Genomic DNA, 22,301 nt, shown 5'->3' on the forward strand with positions numbered 1-22,301 from the left:
ATGTGGTTGGTAAGCAAGCTACTTACCACACAGCCACTCCTACGTGTATCATCATCATCGTTTAACGTCCGCTTTCCATGCTAGCATGGGTTGGACGACTTGACTGAGGACTGGTGAAACCGGATGGCAACACCAGGCTCCAATCTAAATTGTGTATGTTTATATATTTTTAGAATGACATATTAGAATAGGTGTGAAAGGTTGGATCTGGCCAGTTTTAACATGAAACAGACAGTCTGTTTAGGCCTGACATGGCCAGGTTAAATGCTAAAGGTTTAAATTTAATTTACTGAACTTGGAAGGTTGAATGGAAGGTAATATTTACTTCAGTGAGATTTGAACTCAGAATACAAGGTACCAGAATAAATGCTACAAGGCATTTTTGCCCAATACCCCAATGACTCTGTCAATTTGCTTAACTTTGTGTTGCTCATTGATAATCTAGCTGCTCTAGATCATGTTAACTTAGTCTTCCATATGCTGTAGATATCTGCAAGACCTGTCTTTTCTTAAAGTTCATCAATTTTCTATAACTTGATGTTTTGTGCCATTGAGACTGTTATAAAGGAAGGAAGTTTGAGGAAATTTCATCAATAAAAAATTTTGATGAATGCCTCTCTAACACCAGATGTCAAGTGACGGAAAAGTACTATATCTTACGGCTTAAAAGACACATGAGTACCCCATTTCAGAAGTGCATATTCAGGAAAAAAAAGTTTTAGTGCATTAAAGAATGTGATATTTAAAGCAGTTTAGTAGTGTATTACAAAACTTTACAAAAGTACTTAGCTATAACAGAAATAATACTGTATATAAAAGTGAACAGTGCAGCTGAACATAGAGTATAAAATTACAATAGTGAAAATATCCTACACTAGCTTAAAAGCCACATTCTGTGTGAACTTTTAAAGTAGCTCCTGCAGAGGGCTAAATGAATCTGTGGCCCAAAACTAAAGAGAGCAATAATAATAAAGTATTTCTTATCCTACCAATATGGTATAACCGTACCAATATGCTATTACTTTAAATTCATTTAAAATGAAAAACTTGTAAGTTGACAAATTTTTGTAGTTCTTTAAAATTAGAATTTTCAAACTGTTAGCAGATAACAAATCCTCATCCAGATCTGATCCCAATGCTGGATGTTCAAGAACCAAATGAAGGGAAGATTTTCAATCCTAGGATCCTCCTGATTCCAAAAAGGTATAATATGTCTATGTTGAGCAAATGTAGACTGCGATACAAGGGTCCCAGATGGATGGGCAGACCAAATTTTGCATTTATTATTATTGATGATTACAGCAATAAAACATGAACATGAAAGAACAAAGCAGGTTACATTTTATGAAAAACAAGACTGCGCTAAAGTTGGGCATAAATCAAAACACAGTTACAAAAGCTTTAATCATCTTCAAAGCCAGAAAAAATCCTTATCATCAAATCCTATAAATTTGTCATCAATATTGTTGCGGAGTCACTATCAGAACTAGAGGAGAAGTTTCAGGTGTGGAAGCAAGGTCTAGAATTGAAGGGCCTTAGAGTCAACCCAGCTAAAACCAAAATCCTAATAAGTAGGAAGGTAGATAAAACACAAACCCCTTCAGGTAGATGGCCCTGCTCAGTATGTAGAAAAGGAGTAGGTAGTAACTCTATAAGATGTACCCGGTGCAAGCTACGGACACATAAGAGGTGCAGCAACATCAAAGGCAGGTTAACTAGCAAGTTAGTTTTTGTTTGTGGCAGATGTTCAGGTGCAATAAAGACTGTAAACAAACAGGAAACAACTTCTATCTCATTCCAGGGTGAAAAACTAGAGGTAGTCGATAGCTTCCGCTATCTGGGCAACCAAGTTAGTAGTGGGGGTGGGTGCGCTGAAAGTGTAGCTGCTAGAATAAGAATAGCCTGGGCAAAGTTTAGAGAGCTCTTACCCCTGCTGGCGACAAAGGGACTCTCACTCAGAGTAAAATGCAGACTGTATGACGCATGTGTACGAACAGCCATGCTACATGGCAGTGAAACATGGGCTGTAACTGCTGAGGACATACGTAAGCTCGCAAGGAATGAAGCCAGTATGCTCCGTTGGATGTGTAATGTCAATGTGAATACCCGTCAGAGTGTAAGTATCTTGAGAGAAAAGCTGAACATTAGAAGCATCAGTTGTGGTGTGCAAGAGAGACGATTGCGCTGGTATGGACATGTGGTGAGAATGGATGAGGATAGCTGCGTGAAAAAGTGCCACACCCTAACAGTTGAGGGAACCCGTGGAAGAGGTAGGCCCAGGAAGACCTGGGCTGAGGTGGTGAGGCAAGACCTTCGTACATTGGGCCTCACCGAGGCGATGACTACTGACCGAGACCTTTGGAAATGTGCTGTGCGTGAGAAGACCCGGCAAGCCAAGTAAGATCGTTGCCAATGCCCCTGGACTGGCTCTTGTGCGAGTGGTACATGAGATGCACCATTTTGAGCGTGGCCGTTGCCAGTACCGCCTGACTGGCTCCCGTAGGATTTTCGAGTGAGATCGTTGCCAGTGCCCCTGGACTGGCTTGTGCGGGTGGCACATAATAGACACCATTTCGAGCGTCGCCGTTTTCGTGCGGGTGACACGTAAAAGCACCCACTACACTCTCTGAGTGGTTGGCGTTAGGAAGGGCATCCAGCTGTAGAAACTCTGCCAAATTAGATTGGAGCCTGGTGTTGCCATCCGGTTTCACCAGTCCTCAGTCAAATCGTCCAACCCATGCTAGCATGGAAAGCGGATGTTAAACGATGATGATGATGATGATGATTGTTGGTATCACTGGGCTAAATTTGATAGTTTGTATCAAAGGAAAAGAAAACAGAATAACCCATCCAAAAATAAAAGTATTTTAAAAAGACAATATCAACTAGATTCTGCTAGGAGACACTATTGCTTCAGGATGGCTCCAGAACCTGGTGCATGCATTCCATACTGTATCCCCTTAGAAGATCTTTGAACACTTCTTTGATCTTGGCCACTAACTCAGCTTAGGTGTTGCAGGCAGAGCACAGTTGGTGTCTTTTTCAACTGCATTCCTCACATAGTTATCCATTGGAATTCAATCAAGGGAATTAGGGAGCCAGGTATTGGAGACTGAAGTTATAGAAATTCTCTGATAACCACTTCTGACTCTTTCTGGAAGTATGGCAAGTAGCTGAATTCTGCTGTCACACACATGGCCTTCCAGCAGCAGAACTATGCAGCTCATGTTTGACCACAAACCCCACCAGCTTCACATAGCCATCTGAATTGAGCCTAAGGCCCTATTCAAAGGTGTGGTGTGGAATGACATCACCCTCACTGGAGACACATCGAAAGACCATCACAGTTTGTGTTATATGGACTGTTAGATATGTAATTCGTCTGACGTTCCGTGTGTCATGTGGTTCGTCTGAGTTCATTGTTTCATTGTTGTTGTCTTGTGGGACTGTCGTAGTAAAATGTCATTGATATATATATGGCGGACATGACTTTTGTTTATTCATAACGAACATTGGGTGAGTGCGTTCTTTGTATGTAATTGAACAATAAATGTAATAATTAAATTGTATAACTCGTTATGTTATCTCTGCGAGTCAGTCCGAGGGAAACATAACAGAGTTTATTGGCGTCGCCGGTAGGATACATGCTTACTTTACCGTAAAATTATTCATCGTAATAACAATGGCTGAACAACAGACAGTAGAACTTATTAAATTGTTTAGGGAACAAATGGACAAGCAAATGCAACAACATCAGAGAGATATGGACGCTCTGTTAAAACTGTTTGGTGCTCGACAAGTTGAAGGCGATTCTAGTGGATATTTTTCAGCTGCTTCAACAACAGTGTTGATTCCACCATTTACTGCATTTGATTCAGCGACAGAACTATGGCCTGATTACTGGTCAAGATTCCGTACGTTTGTGGCTGCTAATGCTGTACCTGAAAAACGCATGGCACAAGTGTTCCTGACCAATCAGACTGCTACTGTTTACAAACAACTTGCTAATCTGGCTACCCAACAAAATCCGCCTAAAGATATCAACAACTTGATAATGGACGAAATCGTTGACTTCATGAAGGAACAGTTCGACCCTAAACTTTTCATTGTGAGAGAGCGTTTCAAGTTTTGGAGTGATATGCAGCGGAAGCCAGGCGAAACTCTCCAGGAGCTGGCAGCACGTATACGCCAGGATGCAGCTACCTGTGATTTTCCAGCGATCACCAACCCACAGGATGAAGCTCTGAGACAGAGATTCATATGTTCGGTTAACAATGAAGCGGTTCTGAAGGCGCTTTTTAAAATAAAAGACTCAGAACTAGATTTTGCCCGTGCTGTCCAGGTTGCCATTGAGACTGAAGACGCAGCAAAGGTTGCAAAAGAAACTGTATACGGTTCCAAAACCAAGCAGGTGTACAAGGTCCAGCAGAACAGGAATAAGAGTCCTCAAAAGAAACATCAGCAGTCTTATTCCACAAACCAGGAGAAATGCTACCGATGTGGAAAGGCCCACAAAGCAACAGACTGTCCTTTCAGGGAAACCAAATGTCATTTTTGTGATAAAAAGGGTCATTTGCAAGCTTTGTGTAGGAAAAAACAACATCAGCAACGCAATGGCCATTCACAAACTCCCGTGAAAAGAATCACAAAAGCTGAGCTAGTCAAGGCGATCCTAGGTGAAGTTTCCCGAGACACTCACAGTTTAATTGTGCCAGTAACAATCCAGAACAGACTGTTCACAATGGAATTGGACACTGCTACTACAGGCAATTTTGTTTCCTTGTCAGTCTGGAAACAACTTGGAAGACCAAAGCTGCAAGATGTCAAGCATCGCTATGAATCTGCCAGCAAGCACAACCTGCCTGTTCTAGGAACTTTCATGGGCCAAACCAAGGATCCAACAACTGGTAAGCAGGATCTTATACCTTACATAGTCACCAAGATCTCTGATCTTAATTTGCTGGGTCGGAATGCTATCCAGACTCTGGGAATTTCCGTAGACACTGCTCTAGGTTTGAAAAGCATAGACAGCCAAGCTAAGAGGGAAGGTGCAGAAGGGATGTATCCAAAGACCTCAAGCGAGCCCTATGTTTCCCTGCAGCAAGATTGTCACAACATGTGTGATGAATTTCCAGATCTTTTCAAGCAAGAATTGGGATGTCTCAAGAACTTTGAACTGGAAGTGAAGTTCAAATCGGACGCAACACCAGTCTTTCACAAGGCACGTCCGGTCCCATTTGCTCTTCGTGATGACCTGGCCAAAGGTTACGAAGAAGGCATCGCCAAGGGAATCTGGAAGCCTGTTCAATTCAATGAATACGGAACGCCAGTGGTACCGATTCGTAAAGCACACGCTTCAAGCAACCTGAAGCCCAAACTACGGATTTGTGGTGACTACTCTGTGGGAATTAATGACCAACTTGCTGATCACCATCATCCAATGCCACTCCCTGCTGAACTGATGCAGAAACTCGGAGGTGGATTCAGATATACAAAGATAGACCTTGCTGATGCCTATAATCAGATCAAACTGGCTCCAGAAAGTCAACGCAGACTCGCACTCAGCACTCACCGTGGAGTACTCCTGCAACAACGACTCCCTTTCGGAATCAAGTCAGCACCTGGTTACTTTCAGGAGATCATGGAAAACCTGACCCATGATCTACCTGGAGTGGCCGTCTTCCAGGATGACATGCTCGTCAGTGGGAAAGATGCAAACAGTCACTTAAACAACCTAAAGTGTCTGCTCACACGTCTAAGCGACAATGGACTCAGATGTCGCCGTGAAAAGTGCCAGTTTGCACTACCCAGTGTAGAATACCTTGGACACATTTTGTCGGCTGAAGGGATCACTAAGGGATCCAAAGTCGAAGCAGTCTTAAAGATGCCATCTCCAACGAACGAATCAAGCTTGAAATCTTTCCTAGGTTCAGTTCAGTTTTATGGAAAGTTTATCCCAAACCTAGCCAGTATAGCAGAGTCACTCTATTGCCTTACGAAAAAGTCAACTATTTGGAAGTGGGGAGATGAGGAACAGTCAGCTTTTGATCACTTGAAAAATGTACTTTCATCAAGTCAAGTTCTGATACACTTCGATCCAAACGAAACTTTGGGACTGGCTTGTGACGCATCAAATGTTGGTATTGGAGCAGTCCTGTTTCACCGCTATCCTGATGGAAGCGAGCGCCCAATATCCAATATGTCCAAGACTCTCACTTCTGCACAGCGTAACTACAGTCAAATTCAAAAGGAAGCCCTAGCTATCATATTTGGCTTGCAGAAGTTTTACCAATATTTGTACGGTCGTAAATTCGTACTCGTGACTGACCACAAGCCACTGACATCACTATTCAGTCCGAGGAAAGGGACGCCACTTCTCGCTGCTAACAGACTAGCACGATGGGCCCTGTGGCTGAACCAGTTTGACTACACCATTGAATATCGGAAATCAGCAGATCATGGCAATGCTGATGCCCTCAGTCGCTTGCCATTCGGTGATGACAACGACTTTGACAGAAAGGAAAATGGTGAAGACATAGACATGGTGTGTGCCATCAAAGCTCTTAGTATTCAAGTCCAACCTGTGGATGCTAACGTCCTCCGTCAAGAGTCAGGGAAAGATCCAGTGATATCTACAGTGATGCGCTACGTCCGTGAAGGCTGGCCACCAAAGAACATGGAGATCAATGACGAAGTCAACAAGTTCCGTAAGTTATCAAACTCACTTAGTATCTGTCATGGATGCCTTATACATGGATCTAGAGTTGTGATTCCACATAGCTTGCAGCCAAAGATCCTCAATCTTCTGTATCTCGGACACTTTGGCATGGAACGCATGAAACAGCTAGCAAGAACTGCTGTATATTGGCCTGGTATCGATGCTGCTATAGATATATCCAGTCGACGATGTGATTCATGTAACGAACATCAAAGGCAGCCATCTAAGCCTCCAGTTCACCCATGGATGTTACCAGAAAAGCCGTGGAGCCGCTTACATCTGGACCATGCAATAAATTTTATGGGTAGAGATTGGCTGGTGATCACAGATGCTTATTCCAAGTACCCATGCATTCATCCCACTTCCTCCACGTCCTCCAAAGCCACTTTGAATCTGCTTGAGGAAGACTTTGCGCACTTCGGATTTCCTCACACACTGGTCACCGATAATGCACCAACTTTTACGTCTGAGGAGTTCCAGAGCTGGTGCAAAGAACGCGGGATCACACACCTGACAGGGGCACCTTACCACCCAGCTACCAACGGAGCAGCGGAACGTTTGGTGCAGACCTTCAAACAAGCTCTGAGGAAGTCTTCTCTTCCGCCAACACGAGCACTTCAAGAATTCTTGATGCAGTACCGGAGAACACCGACATCCTGTGGATTCTCTCCAAGTGAACTTTTGAATCACCGGCAGATACGAACAAGGATTGATTCTCTGCTGCCATCGCCAGTACACATTGCTCAAGGCAAACAGTCTAAGGAAGCACATAAGTCTCAGGTGACTCCAAGCTCGGCTGATGTCGCTAAAGTTACCAGGCAGTACAAGGCCGGAGATCCTGTGTATGCACTCTACTATGGACCTCGCCGAGACAAAGATCCCCGATGGGTACCAGCAATCATTAAGAAGTCATTGGGTACTCGCTGCTTTAACGTGAAGGTCATACCTCATGGCCCGATGTGGAGACGACACTGGGAACAGCTGCGACCGCGGTACACAACTGAGGAAGACAATGAACCTGGTGATGCAGAAAACACTGTATTTGAATTTGCAACAGATCACCCGATGGAGATCTCGGAAACTGTGCCACTAACTCAAAGACAAACCAGACCCAAGACCATGTTACCCGTTCCAGAGTATGGACCAGACAACCCAAGACGGTCCAAGAGAACCCGTAAAACCCAAGAGAGACTTTGCTGTTGATACTTCTTGTGTAGCATCAATTTCAGTGGGGAGGTGTTATATGGACTGTTAGATATGTAATTCGTCTGACGTTCCGTGTGTCATGTGGTTCGTCTGAGTTCATTGTTTCATTGTTGTTGTCTTGTGGGACTGTCGTAGTAAAATGTCATTGATATATATATGGCGGACATGACTTTTGTTTATTCATAACGAACATTGGGTGAGTGCGTTCTTTGTATGTAATTGAACAATAAATGTAATAATTAAATTGTATAACTCGTTATGTTATCTCTGCGAGTCAGTCCGAGGGAAACATAACAGTTTGGGGGAAACTTGGTTTACATGACATCTATGTCATGTCTTACAGCCTTTACAGTATTCACAAAGCATTGAACAGCAGTCATGACATTGGCACTTTGATATCTGGTGCAAATCATCATGATACAGTTAACTCTTTTCCAATATTCAGATGACTTCCAATCTTCCATGTCAGCTAACTTCTCAACTATAACTAATCTTTATGCTCTCCAGTGCTGTTCACCAATACATCAAGCTGTTTCTGAAAAAGGAGACATAAATCAATGTCAAATTTATCCCAAACTCTCTGTAATGCATCAATGGCATTCCTAATGCCTCATTTCTTAAAAGACTTCACAATTATTTCAGTTCTCAACATTACCCCAAGATGTTCCACTTACATACTTCTGCAAAGGTGGACTGCTTCATTCTTCCTATGGTTATGAGCTCATGATGTGGATCTCCCCTCCAATTGTTCCATCAACTCTTTCCAACAGTAAAGATGGCCAATTTGAGTGTTGGAGATATTTCTTTGCAGTTTTAATCTTTCCCATATTAATGTTTTATCATTACTGGTATTTGCTTTCAGTTATGTCCCTTTCTAAGTGGTTTCCAATTGATTATTTGTAGGTGTGTGTGTTTAAGTATATTTAGTCTTAATTGATCAGCTGGTACTGGCGAACATTACAGGTCATTCTTTTATAATACAAATAATAACAACAATGTTTAACCTTTTAGTATTCAGATTATTCTGCCAAATGTAATGTTTGTTATTTATATAGTTCTGAATTAACCATGTGTTATCTTGTAGTTTAGAGATTTCAGTGATGTGACTGTTTAGTTTTAGAATGACATTATAGGGTCGAGGTGAGAGGCCAGATCTAACCAGTCTGAACATAAAACAAGTTAAATATTTTGGTCAGATATGACTGGTTTGAATTCTAAAGGGTTAAGTAAATATTATTATTATTATGGAGTCAAGCTGGGGTAGAGGACACTGTCTGGCTTAAAATTAGCCTATTATAGTAAGCGTCCAAGGACAAAATTACCTTATAGGAGGCCCAACTTCGCATATAAGATCTGGGGTGATATTTTGAGCCATTAAAAACAAAAATGTGTCTCATATGCCATCAAATAAGTTAATTAATGAATTATGAAGGAAATGACAAGATACTATCACTGGGTCGGGGGGAAACATTTATGGTTGGTACTGTATCACAAAAGGAATTTCCACAGCACAAAAATAATAGCAAAGGAAATTGCTTCTTCAAATTATAAACAAAACGCAGGCTCTCAGAAGTCACTGATTCTACACAAGGTTTCTGTCGAATTTCAGTGATGTGTAATTATTAATATTTTACATTAATTCATGGGTGTCTGACATATGAGACATAGTTCGATCCCCAGCAACTATTTCTTGCTGCATTTGTCTTAGATTTTGAAAGAATTATTAGCATAATTCAACCAGAAATTACTCAGGGACACTTGTTTCTATAATAATATCAATGGAAATATTCCTTCGGTTACATTGCTTTCGAGGACATCTTAACAGATATAAACTTAGACTAGGTGCACCAGAAAACTAAATTGTTTTTTTCTTTGCTGAATTCCCAGACTCAGTTGAAGACCAAATACTCACTTTGCTTATTAACTTCATCTCACTGTCAGTATTCAATCATAATTGCAGACTATATTGACTACATTACTACAATATTTATCCTTGATTTCATCTTCATTAAACAGCAGAATACAATATTTTTCAGATTCCAATTGCAGTCACAAAAAGAACAGCCAAATAAATACATTGAATTGTATGATTCAGTTATATAAATCCTCCTCAGACATTGTACAGCTGAAACTGCAACTGCTGACATATATTGAGAGGAATGCATTTGAAATCCATTTCCTTTTTACAAAGGCTCCTTGAGAACATTCAATTGACTTTGAAACAGGTAATTGTCTAAGCTTGTTCTCTGGAAGCTGCTCAAAGAAATCATGGATATACCTGCTATCTTGCCCCCGTCTTAATGCACTAGCTGAAACCTAAATTTTCAGATTTCCTGCATTCTATTTCCAATAATAAATTATATATAAAATTGCATTTGAAAGTAGCATGCTGTTTTAATTCACTCCACAATGATGATAACAAAAACACTATATTTTAAGCTGATAGACATATATTCTAATTTCAAGGTTAATCTTAAGGGCAGTGATCCCCAACGTGGTTCCTGGGGTCCACCGGTGGTCCCCACAGAATTTCTAGTGGCCCCCAGAGAATTTGTAGCCATAAAATAATAAACCATTTCAGATCTACACAATATTGTTCGATAATAAAGACACTGTTAATAATAATCTATATGAAGACAGAATAATAATAAGAAAACAAAATTCAATAATTATTCCATAAGAATCAATAATGTATAATATATAATCAATAATATATTACAATCAAGAATTACATAATTTAAATTTTACAATCACAACAGTTTTATAATAAATTTGATATTTTAAATAGATCACTACACAATATTGTTTAATAATAAATGTGATACTTTTAATTTATAGAAATAAAGCATTTATTATTTTTATTTTCTTTAAGATCAGTTGTAATAATGTCTGAACCAACTGCTAAAAAGGCAAAACTGAGGAACTACAAAGATTTTATCATGTTTGGTTTTGTATCTGTAGATTCAAAACCTATGTGTCTTGAATGTGATGCCATCATGACAAATCATTCTATGAAGAAAGTTAAGCTGGAACAGCACCAGAAATTAAGGCATCTATCATCTATTGGTAAAAGTAGGGAATATTTTGAGAATAAAAAGAAAATACAGCCAATCAAACAACCCGACTTTGTAAAGAAGATAAATACTGAAAAAGCAAAGACACTCAAACCAAGTTATTTGGTCTCTGAAATTATTGCCAAGGTTGCAGAACCTCAAATTTATGGTGAGAAACTTGTCAAGCCTGTTATGATAGCTTGTGCAAATGAGGTTCTGGGAAAAGATGCAGCATCTACTCTGAGTACAATTCCACTTTCAAATAACATAATTACAAGAAGACAAGATGAAATGTCTAATTTTGCTGAGGAGAAGATTGTGGAAATTCTCCAAAAGACAAATCTTTCTATCCAGGTGGATGATAGCACAATTCATAACCAAGCTATCCTTCTGGTCTATGTCAGATTCATCCATGAAGATGATATAAGGGAAGAAATGTTTCATTAAAAGTTTGTCTGAAACTACTAATGGAGAAGATATATTCAATGAAGTAATGCAGTATTTTAATGATAAAAATATTCCATTGACTAATTTGATAAACATTGCATCAGATGGAGGTGCAGCCATGGTTGGAAAAGTGAAAGGCTTTGTTTCTAGAATGAAATCAGTTGCTCCTCACATTTTTTAATATGCATTGCATTATCCACAGACAGCATTTGATTGCTAACAATATTGGAGGACACATGTAAGAGGCACTCAACACTGCCATCATGTTCAAGAGTCAGATGACTCATTACAACTCCAAGAAGCAAGCTGATACAGCTAAGAAAATTTTGGAAAGACTTTCTGAGTTTAAATCAAAAATATTCTACTTGAGTGATATTTTTAAAACAGTGAATTTGCTTAACTTAGAGCTGCAAGGTAGAAAATTAGATTTGGTCCCATGTTCTCAGAAGATAAAAGGGAAATATATATGGGGAAATTAAAATTTTGGGAAAAATAGTTTGAAAAAAAAATTTGGCATCATTTCAAAATTTTAACACCACTGTTCCTACATTAGAAAGCATTGCTGCATGCATTGCCCATCTTGAAGGTCTTCATGGAGAGTTTGAAAGAAGATACAATGATTTATTAAAGATGGACTATCCAATCTGGTATGTAGACCTAGAAAATTATGAGCCAAGAGATGAAAATTTTGAGTTGGCTGAAATGTTGTTGGATTTGAAAGAGAATATGAAACTGAGAAGAAGAGTTGAAAAAGAAGGTGTCTTTGCCTACATATTGATAAAGGAATCACATCCAAATATTTTTCGACATGTAGAAGCAAGCATCATTTCTTTCCCTACCATATGGATGGTGGAATCTGCATTTTCAGCTGTTGTAGATATTTTAAGTAGAAAAGGAAATAAATTAGATGTCAACAGCAGAGTAACTATCAGACTAAGACTAAATGAGTTCATTAAAATTGATTATGATATCTTTTGTCAGAAACACCAATATCAAGCTAATCACTAGCTGAATGGTCTAAAAATGAATGACTTTATGAAAAATGATTTTGATATCTTGTGTTTATCTTTGTTTACTAAAATAAATTTTGAATTTTATCTTTTGTTTGCTAAAATAAATTTTAAAGTGTAAATAGGCTATTTTGTCTTTTCATTAAGTATTTTAGTGTGAAAATAGAACAGCATAAAGTAAAAGTAGAAGTGGTCTCTAGAAATTTTTTCAAGTAAAAAATGGTCCCTGGGCTGAAAAAGGTTGGGAACCACTGCTTTAGGGGATAATATGGTAAATGCTTTTCAAAATGTGATGGTTAGCATAATTTCTGACAGTCATATCAAAGATGTAAAACACCTATCACAACGATGTTATTGTTGGTAATAATATTCGGGAATGTAATGGGAATTTGGCTGTTTATTTCATTTACTAAGAGACTGAACATTTCACTGACGATGAAAAGTGTTCTCACCAAATATCCATTTATTAGCAAAGATACAAAATAGAAAGTAATTCTCTGCAAACTGACTCGGAAACACCGAAACACCCCGTTAATTACCCAAAGTCCAGCAGTGCTACACATCTACAATGACAACTCGGTTTGTTTACTTCTCTAGATGACTATCTCTTTTGTTAGAAATAATAAAGCTTCTACTAAATTCTACTCTATTACTCTATTGTACAAATGATAAAGATACAATTCATTTGCCCGTAACTTTATTTCTTAACGTCTTCCTCTCACTTATGCTACCCGAAGTCATACTACACGTTGAAGCATGCTTCTGGAATGAACGTGTCGTGAGCTAGTATCTTTTGTTTGCATGGTTCGTCGTGAGAAAAATTGATGCTGTAACCTTTTTAACTGAATGTGAGATCATGCTGGCTGCGTGAAATATAACAAAAGCGAACTTGTGAACGTTCAACAACATATATTATTGACAGTAAATTATGCATACATCACACATAAGTCACCACAAATTCATTGGTTATCAGAATAAGTAGGAATATTCTTTACTGCGTTGGCTTAGCCATTAGGTATTTGGAAATGTGAAAAACGAAGATATTGGCGCACCGTAAATTGTTAAAGATGGGGAAGAGAGTTGCAAGCTCTCTTGATTGAGTACCAGCAGCAGTCTGCCAATGAAAAGATCCCGAAATTATATTGAACAAAGCACTTCACCCAAATCTAATCTCTTCAATTGTATAGTTCTGTGGAACTTCTTTCCTATACACCTTTTCGTTAAGAATATCAAACAGTAACCTGATCAAAAAGTCTTATTCAAATTACTCAGCTGTCATAAAAATATAAAACTTGACTACCCAGGAAAATGGAGTTCTGTATATGCTATACCTCAAAAATATTGATGAAAATAAAATAATTTTTCTTCGGAACGTTGAAGCAGATAAGCTATAAATAATAGTGCGTAAATATGTCAAAAGATGATTGCAGTTTGTGTATCGGTATGCTCGATGAGAGCTGACCTGGGGTTAAATAGCAACAGCAACTACAATCTGTAAGTTTAACCTGTGCATCGTCCGCATCAAAATCAACAGCCTCAAAGAAGCTCCTATATTGACTTTCAGAATGAAACTTTTTCTTCAGATTAAAATGCTAAAAACATTACAGTACGAGAAATACTACTGAAATCAATGCTTTTCGAAAGTGACGAAGAGTTATTCCCCTTGGAATTTCAAACGCATTTTATCTGATGGGAATATACGCCGGATGGGTTCATTAGCACCTATTATTGAAGGTAATGAGCTGGTGGAATCGTTAATGTGCTGAAAATTTTTTTTTTTAATTAAAGAAAGAAAAAGCGTTTAGTGGAATTTCATTTGGCTCCTTACGTTCTGAGTTCAAATTGCGCTGAGGTAGAATTTGCTTTTCGCACTGGAGTTAAGGTAATCGGCTTACTCCTCCCGCTAAAATTGCTAGTCTTAATGCTAAGCCACATTTCTATTTCGTTGAATTTCATTATATCTAGCAATAATAAAAAGGAAATATGCTCTTTTTTTCGATCAGTAAAATCAGTACAAAGCAAAATATGCACATAGGTAAGGGACATAACTCTTTGCTACCTTCAAATGAATGTTTAGTAGCATATATTTTAGCTGTTTCTGTTACGTGATTACATCCATGCTGGGGCACAAGCTTGAAGATTTTAGTTGGGTGGGGAATCGCCCCATTACTTCTTTTTAAAGCCTGGTACTTATTCTATCGTTTTCTTTTGTGGAATCACTAAGTTACAGGGACATAAACAAACCAACTCCAGTTATCAAGTGATTAAAACGCCGACAACACGATTGCTCAATGCTGTGTGAAAACTGTAAAGGCTAAAAGACGTGACACGGACAGCTGTAATGTAAACTACAAAGGGACACAGCAGGATACAATCCACTCTCTCTCTCTATATATATATGTATGTATGTATGTATGTATGTGTGTGTGTGTGTGTGTGGCCAAGATTATAGTAGAAGACACTATGTGACTGAAAAGCAAATTTCTTACCACACAGCTCCGCAAGGTTTTGTAGGTAGTCGGATAGCTTTCTCCTTTCTTCTTTATCAAGTCTGCTATAATTTTTGTCCACGTAGCATCAATATCATATTGACAAATAAAACGACATTACAGCAATTTCGTGATGAAGATAAATATCTTTTAATGAATGGTTGAAATAATTCCACAACACTTTTCATACTCGTTTATTCTAACCGTTTAACAGTTTCGGGTAATTCGCAGGGTTGAAATATTTCAGGGGAAATAACTCTGCTTCTCATAAATATTGGTAATTTCTTTAATAATCTAATTTTGATTGATTAATATATACTCACTAATAAAGACTGCAAACTGGCAGAATCCTTAGCACGCCAGACAAAATGTTTAGCGGCATTCCGTTCATCTTTGCTTTCTGAGTTCAAATTCCGCCGAGGCCGAGTTTGCCTGTCATGCTTCCAGGGTCGAGTACTAGGGTTGATGTAATCTACTTACCTCCTCCTTATTGCTGGCGTTATGCTAAAATTTGAAATCGACATATACTCAGCAATACGCTGAACCGCAAGAGAAAGGCGATTTTTTTGAATGTCATTTTTATATGGTAAATTCTCAAAATTTATTTCGGGTATGTAAGTGTAAATATTCCAAGGTTTATGGCTAAGACCCAAATTGCAGGTAACCTTTCAACTTACTTTGAAACGAGACGCCAAAACGCAGCCGCGTTGAATGGCGTGGGTGGCAGTCAAAAGCAACTGTCGTGAAAATCGAAATGCACGTGCATCTCGTATAAGTTACGGGTATAAAAAATCAACTTGATCCGCGTTCCTGGTGTTCGAAATTTGGCCATTCGTTCCCCTCACTTTTTTGGTGTCGGACGTGGTTATTTAAGGTTTGATAGGCTTCGTAGCTTCTTGTTTTACGTGTGTTTGAACACCTTGTTTCTTCCGCGCGAGCGGGACTGTTGTCGTTGTTCCCCTTTGCTTGGTGGGGTGGAGCGTGTGATTGAAAAATGAGCTGTAACGAAATTAGCTCTTCCGACATAGATTCGTCGGAGGGTGAGCTAGAGAAGTGTGTAAATAGTATGGAGGAGGGACCGAGGAAGAGAGAAGCAAATGAAAAGAAGAGTTTTACGGATGCAACCGAAACGAAAAGGAAAGAGTTAAAAATCGAAATGTAGGAGTTGAAAAAGTATGGAAATATGTTACTAAGGGAGGGATATGAAATAAGACTGACTCCTCCCGGCGAAGTGGCTCAGAACGTAGAGAAAAAAACCCCAGTGATATTTAAAACGTTCATCACAAAGGAGAAATCCATTAACGTAGCAGAGAGAAAAGGAATTGAGAAGTGTTTGGCATCCATCTGGTCGGATATAATATACCTAGCCAGGTGCGCCAAAATTTTCCACCGTCGAGGTGCGTCTTTCCACAGAGGAGAAGGCCAAGCAACACTCTGTGGCCTCAGTATCAACAGATGAAATAATCCTCCTATCCTCTTACCTTGGAAGACGTGCCTACAGGATGAGGATGGAGGAAATACCACCAGAGGTGGATGTTGGCTGGTTGGTAGCGGCGATAGTGTTGGGCCTGCAGGAGAAAGTGACAATCTTCCATGCCATTAGAAATTGGATAGGGCGAGAAACTGGACATCCAGGCTGCCCCAGATACCCTGGATAATATTGTGGATACCATCATGGTAGGAAAAAGAAAGTTGAGGGTAATTGTAGAGGGCAGGAGGCCGAGGTGTTTCAAGTGTGGCCAGATTGGCCACATAAGAGCCGAATGCCCTCCCCTCCTGCAAAAGTACAAAAAGTAACTCCAGCTGGCCACCTTCACTCATCGTGACATCAAAGGTGGAAGAAGATCGCAGCAAGGAACCGGGTGAACAGGTGGGAACAATAGAGAAGCGGACGGAGGCGACCAAAAGGAGAAACAGGAAGAAAAGGAAAAAGAACTTCACAAGTGATTATGAACCCCAACCCAATCCTAACCTGCCCCACTCCACCCCAACTCGCCCCCCGCAAGCACCAGCTCTCGCCCTACCCCACCCAACACCGACCCCGACCATGCCTCTACACAAACGCATACAATCATGCCAGAACCCAAAACTCCCCAGCCCCCCACCCCAAGAAAAGAAGTACCTTATGTTGTGTTACAAGCGTGATAAACAGATGATGATGGGGTTGGACAACGCAAAGGACGCTGTAGAGATGGAGTTGCATGACCACTACTCTGGAATGAGAGGTTCGATTACAAGAGAAGTATGAGGCCGATTTTAAAAGAAAATGTATGGCACTTGTTAAACGAGTGGATACAACTGGTATGAATTAAAGTGAAATTGTAAGTATAAAAGGCTTGTGTAAAAGAGAATATAAAAACTTGTTAATGTGTAAAATAATAATTGTGTAAAAAAAAAAGACTCAACGGGATTGTTCGGGATGCGAGGTTTCGAGTGGCTGCCGTTCCATCCTTTCATGTAATTTCTTTGCATTTCTCATTCGTTTTCTTCCCCCCTCCCATATATGTGTTTGTCCTTGTGCTGTCCTCTCTATATCAAGCCTTTATGGCCATAATAAAATCAAATTAATTCGAAATTTGTCCCCAAGAGTTGGTGTCGTTATTTACGGTCAGTGTCGCTTGTTTGCTTGTTGAATTGTTACGGTTGTTGAATTGTTTAATATTGTTATTGTGTGTGTTTAATACACCACTGTTTTACTGCTTTGCGCGGTCCTGCTATCGTTTTCCTCTTGTTTGAGTGGGGAAGCGCTTTTGGTATAACATGAAAACTGGTTGTGAAAGGTTAAGTCTTTCTGACGTGGATTCGTCAGAGAGTGAATTGATGGAATTCTTGGAAAACATAGAGGAAGAGCTGTCAAGTGGAAAAAACATAATGAATGTTAACAACAGGAAAAGTACCAAAAGTTTTGTGGCTGCGGTCGGCGCTTCGAAAGAGGAGTTAAAATTTGAAATGCAGGATTTAAAGAAGTTCAAGGACCTGTTGAAAAGGGAGGGGCACGTAGTTGAGCTGATTCCTTCCTAGCAGAGTTTATCAGGATACGTTGAAGAAAACAATAATATTTAAAACGTTTATAACCAAAGAGAAAAAAATAGATGTGGCAACAAGGGTCCAAATCGAAATTACGTACCTGACCAGGAGTAACAAATATGCTTCGGTGGAAGTGCGGTTTCAAACAGAGGAAATGGCCAGGCAAACACTCCGTGGCCTACACTCCGTGTTTCTTCTACCATCATACTTTGGAAGGTGAACTTCCAGGGAAAGGATCGAAGAAATCCCACCAAAGGTGGATGTTGCCTGGCTGGTAGTGGCGATAACATTAGGCTTGGAGGAGAGGATAACAACCCTCCAAGCATCAAGAATACCAAAACAAAACTGGCTAGGACAAGGGCCAGAGATGATCATCCAGGCCGCCCCGGAGGACACAGAAAGTATCATGGACACCATTTTGGCGAGTGACAAGAGCTTGAGGGTAGGGGTGGAGGGTAGTGGTGCTTCAAGTGTGGCCAGAAACATCACATAAGAGCAGAATGCCCTCCACCTCCCGCAAAAGCACCGATGGTACCTCCAGGAAGGAAACCGCACCTCCACCTCATACGGCGACAAATACGGAGATGAAGGAGAAATGTGATGAGAAATAGATAAATGCACCAGAAGAGAACGAATGGACCAACGTCCCCAAGAGGAAAAGGAGAAAGAGGAGGAATAACCACTCTACGGATACTAGCCCCCACCCTACCCCACTGACACCGTCCCTCGCCCAACACCACCAGGCACTGACCCAGAACCTGCACACACAGATACACTTACAAACACACAGGAACATCACCACACCTCAATAAAACACGCTCGTATAACAGTACAAAGTATTGTTATACGAGGCAAGGAAACCAGCACTAGCGAAAAAGATAAAAGAATTAAAGTCAATCATAAAGGTGAACTTGCTGGGCGGGGGTGTTTCCCCTGATATAAGATGTGTGCTCATTGATAGGGAGAGCCACTGTGAATTGAAAAAGACATTTGGGTCAGGCGTTGCTCCCTTGGGACTCACAACACAGTGATTTGGACGCACTTGTTATTGTAGAGTAACTGTTAAAAAAACGAGTGAAAAAGAGAGGAAGAGGAAAGAAAAAGAAAGAAAAAGAGACTCAATTTGTAAACGTTTTTAAAAAATTCATGAGGCTGCTTGGGATGTAGGGTTCGGAAAACTATCATTCCGTTTTTCATTTTTTGACGTTCCATTGTTTTTTCATTCGTTTTCCCCCCACCTTTTTGTTTTTGCTATCTTGTTTGTCCTTGTGGTGTCCAATCTGTGTCTCGACCTTAATGGTTAATAAACAACAGATTCGTAATTTGGGCGCATCAGGTATGACCCGATTGTCAGCAGCGCAGAGAGAACAAGCTATCGGCTGATTGCAAGCAGGGCAGCGTGCCTTGGTTGTTGCGAAAACATACAATATCTATGCCAGCACCATCCATCGCCTGCAACAGCGATACAACAACACCAACAACACTGCAGACTGTGCTCGCAACGGGCGCCCACAGGTGACCACGCCCAGGCAGGACCGCTTCATCTACCTACAACACCTCCGTGATTGCTTCAGACCGGCCAGCATGACAGCTTGCGGGACCATTGGCGCTGGACAGCGACCCATCAGCGATGACACAATGCGACGTTGATTGGCCACCAATAATCTGCACTGCAGTCGTCGTGCTCGAGGGCTTGTCCTCACCGTCCGCCACCGTCAGGCACGATTACAGTAGGCTACACAGCACCGACGTTGACGTTGACGAGAGCTAGTACTGAGTTTCCACCTCGGATGGCAGAGTGAGGGTGCGGCATAGGAGGAGTGAACGCTACAGAGACGCATGTGTTATGGAGAGAGACGCGTGGGGTGGCCAACGCATCATGGTTTGGGGTGCTATAGGCCTGAATCAGAGAATTGGGCCCTAATGTGTTCCAAAATGTTGGTGCAGGTAGAGGGAAAAGCATCACAGCGCATCGTTACGTTGATCAGGATCCTAAGACATCACATCGCGCACTTCTTCGCGCATCACCATAGCCACGTGTTCCAGCAGGACAATTAGAAAGTTAAAAAAGTGATTTTTAAATTCTCAAACGCAGGATAATGCTAATAATATAGCCTGAACAGGATAAGCTACCCCTATTTTGCAGAAAAAAGTTTTGGCGGCTGGCTATGAAACACGAACTTACACTTCCGTGATTACGCGTCACGGTGCTCTAAACCATTAAGCTAAATCGCCCCCACAACAAATTCTTCTGCAAATTTAAGATGTATAGAAATCTCGCTTTATGTGACACTATCATACGTTAAATTCAAATTACGATGAACGTAAACAAACAAATGAAGTTTGCTCTTAGAAGCGTTGAGATGTCTTAGCAAGTTAAAGAAGTGATTTTATATTCTCAAACGCAGGATAATGCTAATAATATAGCCTGAACAGGATAAGTTACCCTATTTTGCAGAAAAATATAAACCAACACCAGTTGTCAAGTGGTTGTGGTAAACATAGACAGAAATACACATGCATGCACAAATAAATATATCTTATAATTCTGCTTGTCATTCCGTTACTTAGCCCATCCATAATGCTTTCACATGATTAGAGAAAAAGAGGGAGAGAGAAGTGTCTATGATGTGAGGTAGAGGGAATGTAATTGTAACACTTTCAAGTGATTAGTTGAAGGAAAAGAGAGGAGAAAGAAAAAGGAGAGAGAAAAAAGAAAAAGAGGATAAGGCGAAGATCGAGACTGAAAGAGAAAGAAAGAAAAAGGGGGAGAGAGAAGCATCCATGATGTAAGGAATGGGGAACGTAATATTTATTACGTGGTTAAAAAGTTAGTTGATGGTAGTGATGATATAGAGGAGGAAAGTTAAAAATATAATTTTTGCAGATGGGTGATGTTCTTTCTGATGGTGAGGTTAAAGAAAGGCAGAGAGAGAAGGAAGAGAGAGGAGGGAAACAGAGAGGGGGAGAGAGATGATGGAGATGGTGGTGGCAGTGGTGATTGGATAGTGAAAAGTGTATTTTTTTTTTAATTGAACCTAGTTTTTTTTTATATCACCTATCACTTATTGCATGTGCATAAGTGCAATTCTGTGAAATATTCATGCTTATTTACATGGCAGGTATATGCAATTTAACTAAAGGTTGTATCATATGTACGGGATATATTTTTTTGTTTATTGGAAAAATAAGAGTGAATATGTATTATATGAATGCTGTGTATTAAGTTTATAAAATTGTGCATAATGTATATAAAGTGCATTAAGTGATCATTATATTCCAAATTCATTCACTTTTCAATGAGTAGCAGATGAGTGACTATCTTTCCATACAGACACAACACAGGCTACACTTTCAGGTTTTTTGGATAAAGTTTCCAGAAATAACTCGATAGGTTTATCATGAATTCTGTAAAATATTCATGGGCCCCACTAGTATACATATAATGGGCTTCTTTCACTTTCTGTCTACCATATCCACTCACAAAACTTTCGTTCCCACAGAGCTATAGTAAATGACATTTACATAAGGTGTCATGCAATGGGACTGAACCCACAACTAAGTGGGAGGGAAGTAAAATGAATATATATATATATATATATATATATATATATATATATATATATATATATATATATATATATATATATATATATATATATATAACAAATAGTAAATGAGTATACGCATATATACGTACAGGTATGTGCATACCGACATCCACCTGTATGTATAGGTGCATATCTGGGTACAGGACATTGCAAACAAAACGTAGACGAGAAAACACGCAAGCCACATAGAGAACATTCTACTTCATCAGCTACCCCCGTTTTAACACCGGCGTTTCGAAGAGCTGGGCAGGACGCATCGTTAAAACGGCTCTTCCCATGGACCGCATATATATATATATGATAAAAAATTTATAAATATTATGAAAGTGATAATACTTTTAAAACAAAAGAGTTTAATTTCATTTATGTTGATATGTGCACATGTGTGTGAAATTGATAAAATAAATTGTTGATAATTTGAAGTAAAAGTTTTGTTTCATTTTTAACAAAATACTGATGACTTCAGAGCAAAAGATCTCATTACAGTTCACCTGCATTTTGCATCTCTGACTGTCACTCACACCCATTGTTTGTTGTTTTAGTTTCTGTTGTCCAGTGTAACCAATGCAAAACACATTGCATTTCATTACATGTAAGATTAGATTAGTTAAGCATTTACAATGAACTTTCAAATATAAAAGACAAACAGAGCAACTAAGTAGAGACACTGTTATAGGAAGAGAGTAGAAATGTTGTTGAATAATTTAGAAAACTATTTCATTAAGCCTTATGAGACAAAT

The 22,301-nt window shown here is 39.7% G+C and overlaps 2 protein-coding genes across 5 annotated transcripts in view; one reads left to right on the forward strand and one right to left on the reverse strand.

Annotated features, from left to right (window-relative positions):
* The window catches only part of LOC106881150 (pre-mRNA-processing factor 40 homolog A), a 124,243-nt gene extending 109,078 nt beyond the window's left edge, over nucleotides 1–15,165 (reverse strand). For 3 of the 4 annotated variants that reach the window (XM_089357434.1, XM_089357413.1, XM_014931453.3), the window contains exon 1: nucleotides 14,924–15,165. The gene's annotated coding sequence lies outside the window, so the exon portion shown is untranslated. The remainder of the gene's footprint in view (nucleotides 1–14,923) is intronic. The other variant, XM_089357442.1, reaches the window with a different exon arrangement.
* LOC149137712 (SCAN domain-containing protein 3-like) lies at nucleotides 10,810–11,424 on the forward strand. Its single transcript, XM_089351774.1, has one exon. The coding sequence runs from the start codon at nucleotides 10,810–10,812 to the stop codon at nucleotides 11,422–11,424; it is 615 nt and encodes a 204-aa protein (XP_089207900.1).
* Nucleotides 15,166–22,301: the final 7,136 nt, after the last annotated feature.

Source organism: Octopus bimaculoides, chromosome 1 (genome assembly GCF_046866305.1).
Source record: "Octopus bimaculoides isolate indiv1 chromosome 1, ASM4686630v1, whole genome shotgun sequence".
NCBI lineage: Eukaryota > Metazoa > Mollusca > Cephalopoda > Octopoda > Octopodidae > Octopus > Octopus bimaculoides.

Bases quoted from the DNA above. Each gene is read 5' to 3' on its own strand.
- LOC149137712 (XM_089351774.1), top strand. From the start codon at position 10,810: ATGTCTGAACCAACTGCTAAAAAGGCAAAACTGAGGAACTACAAAGAT.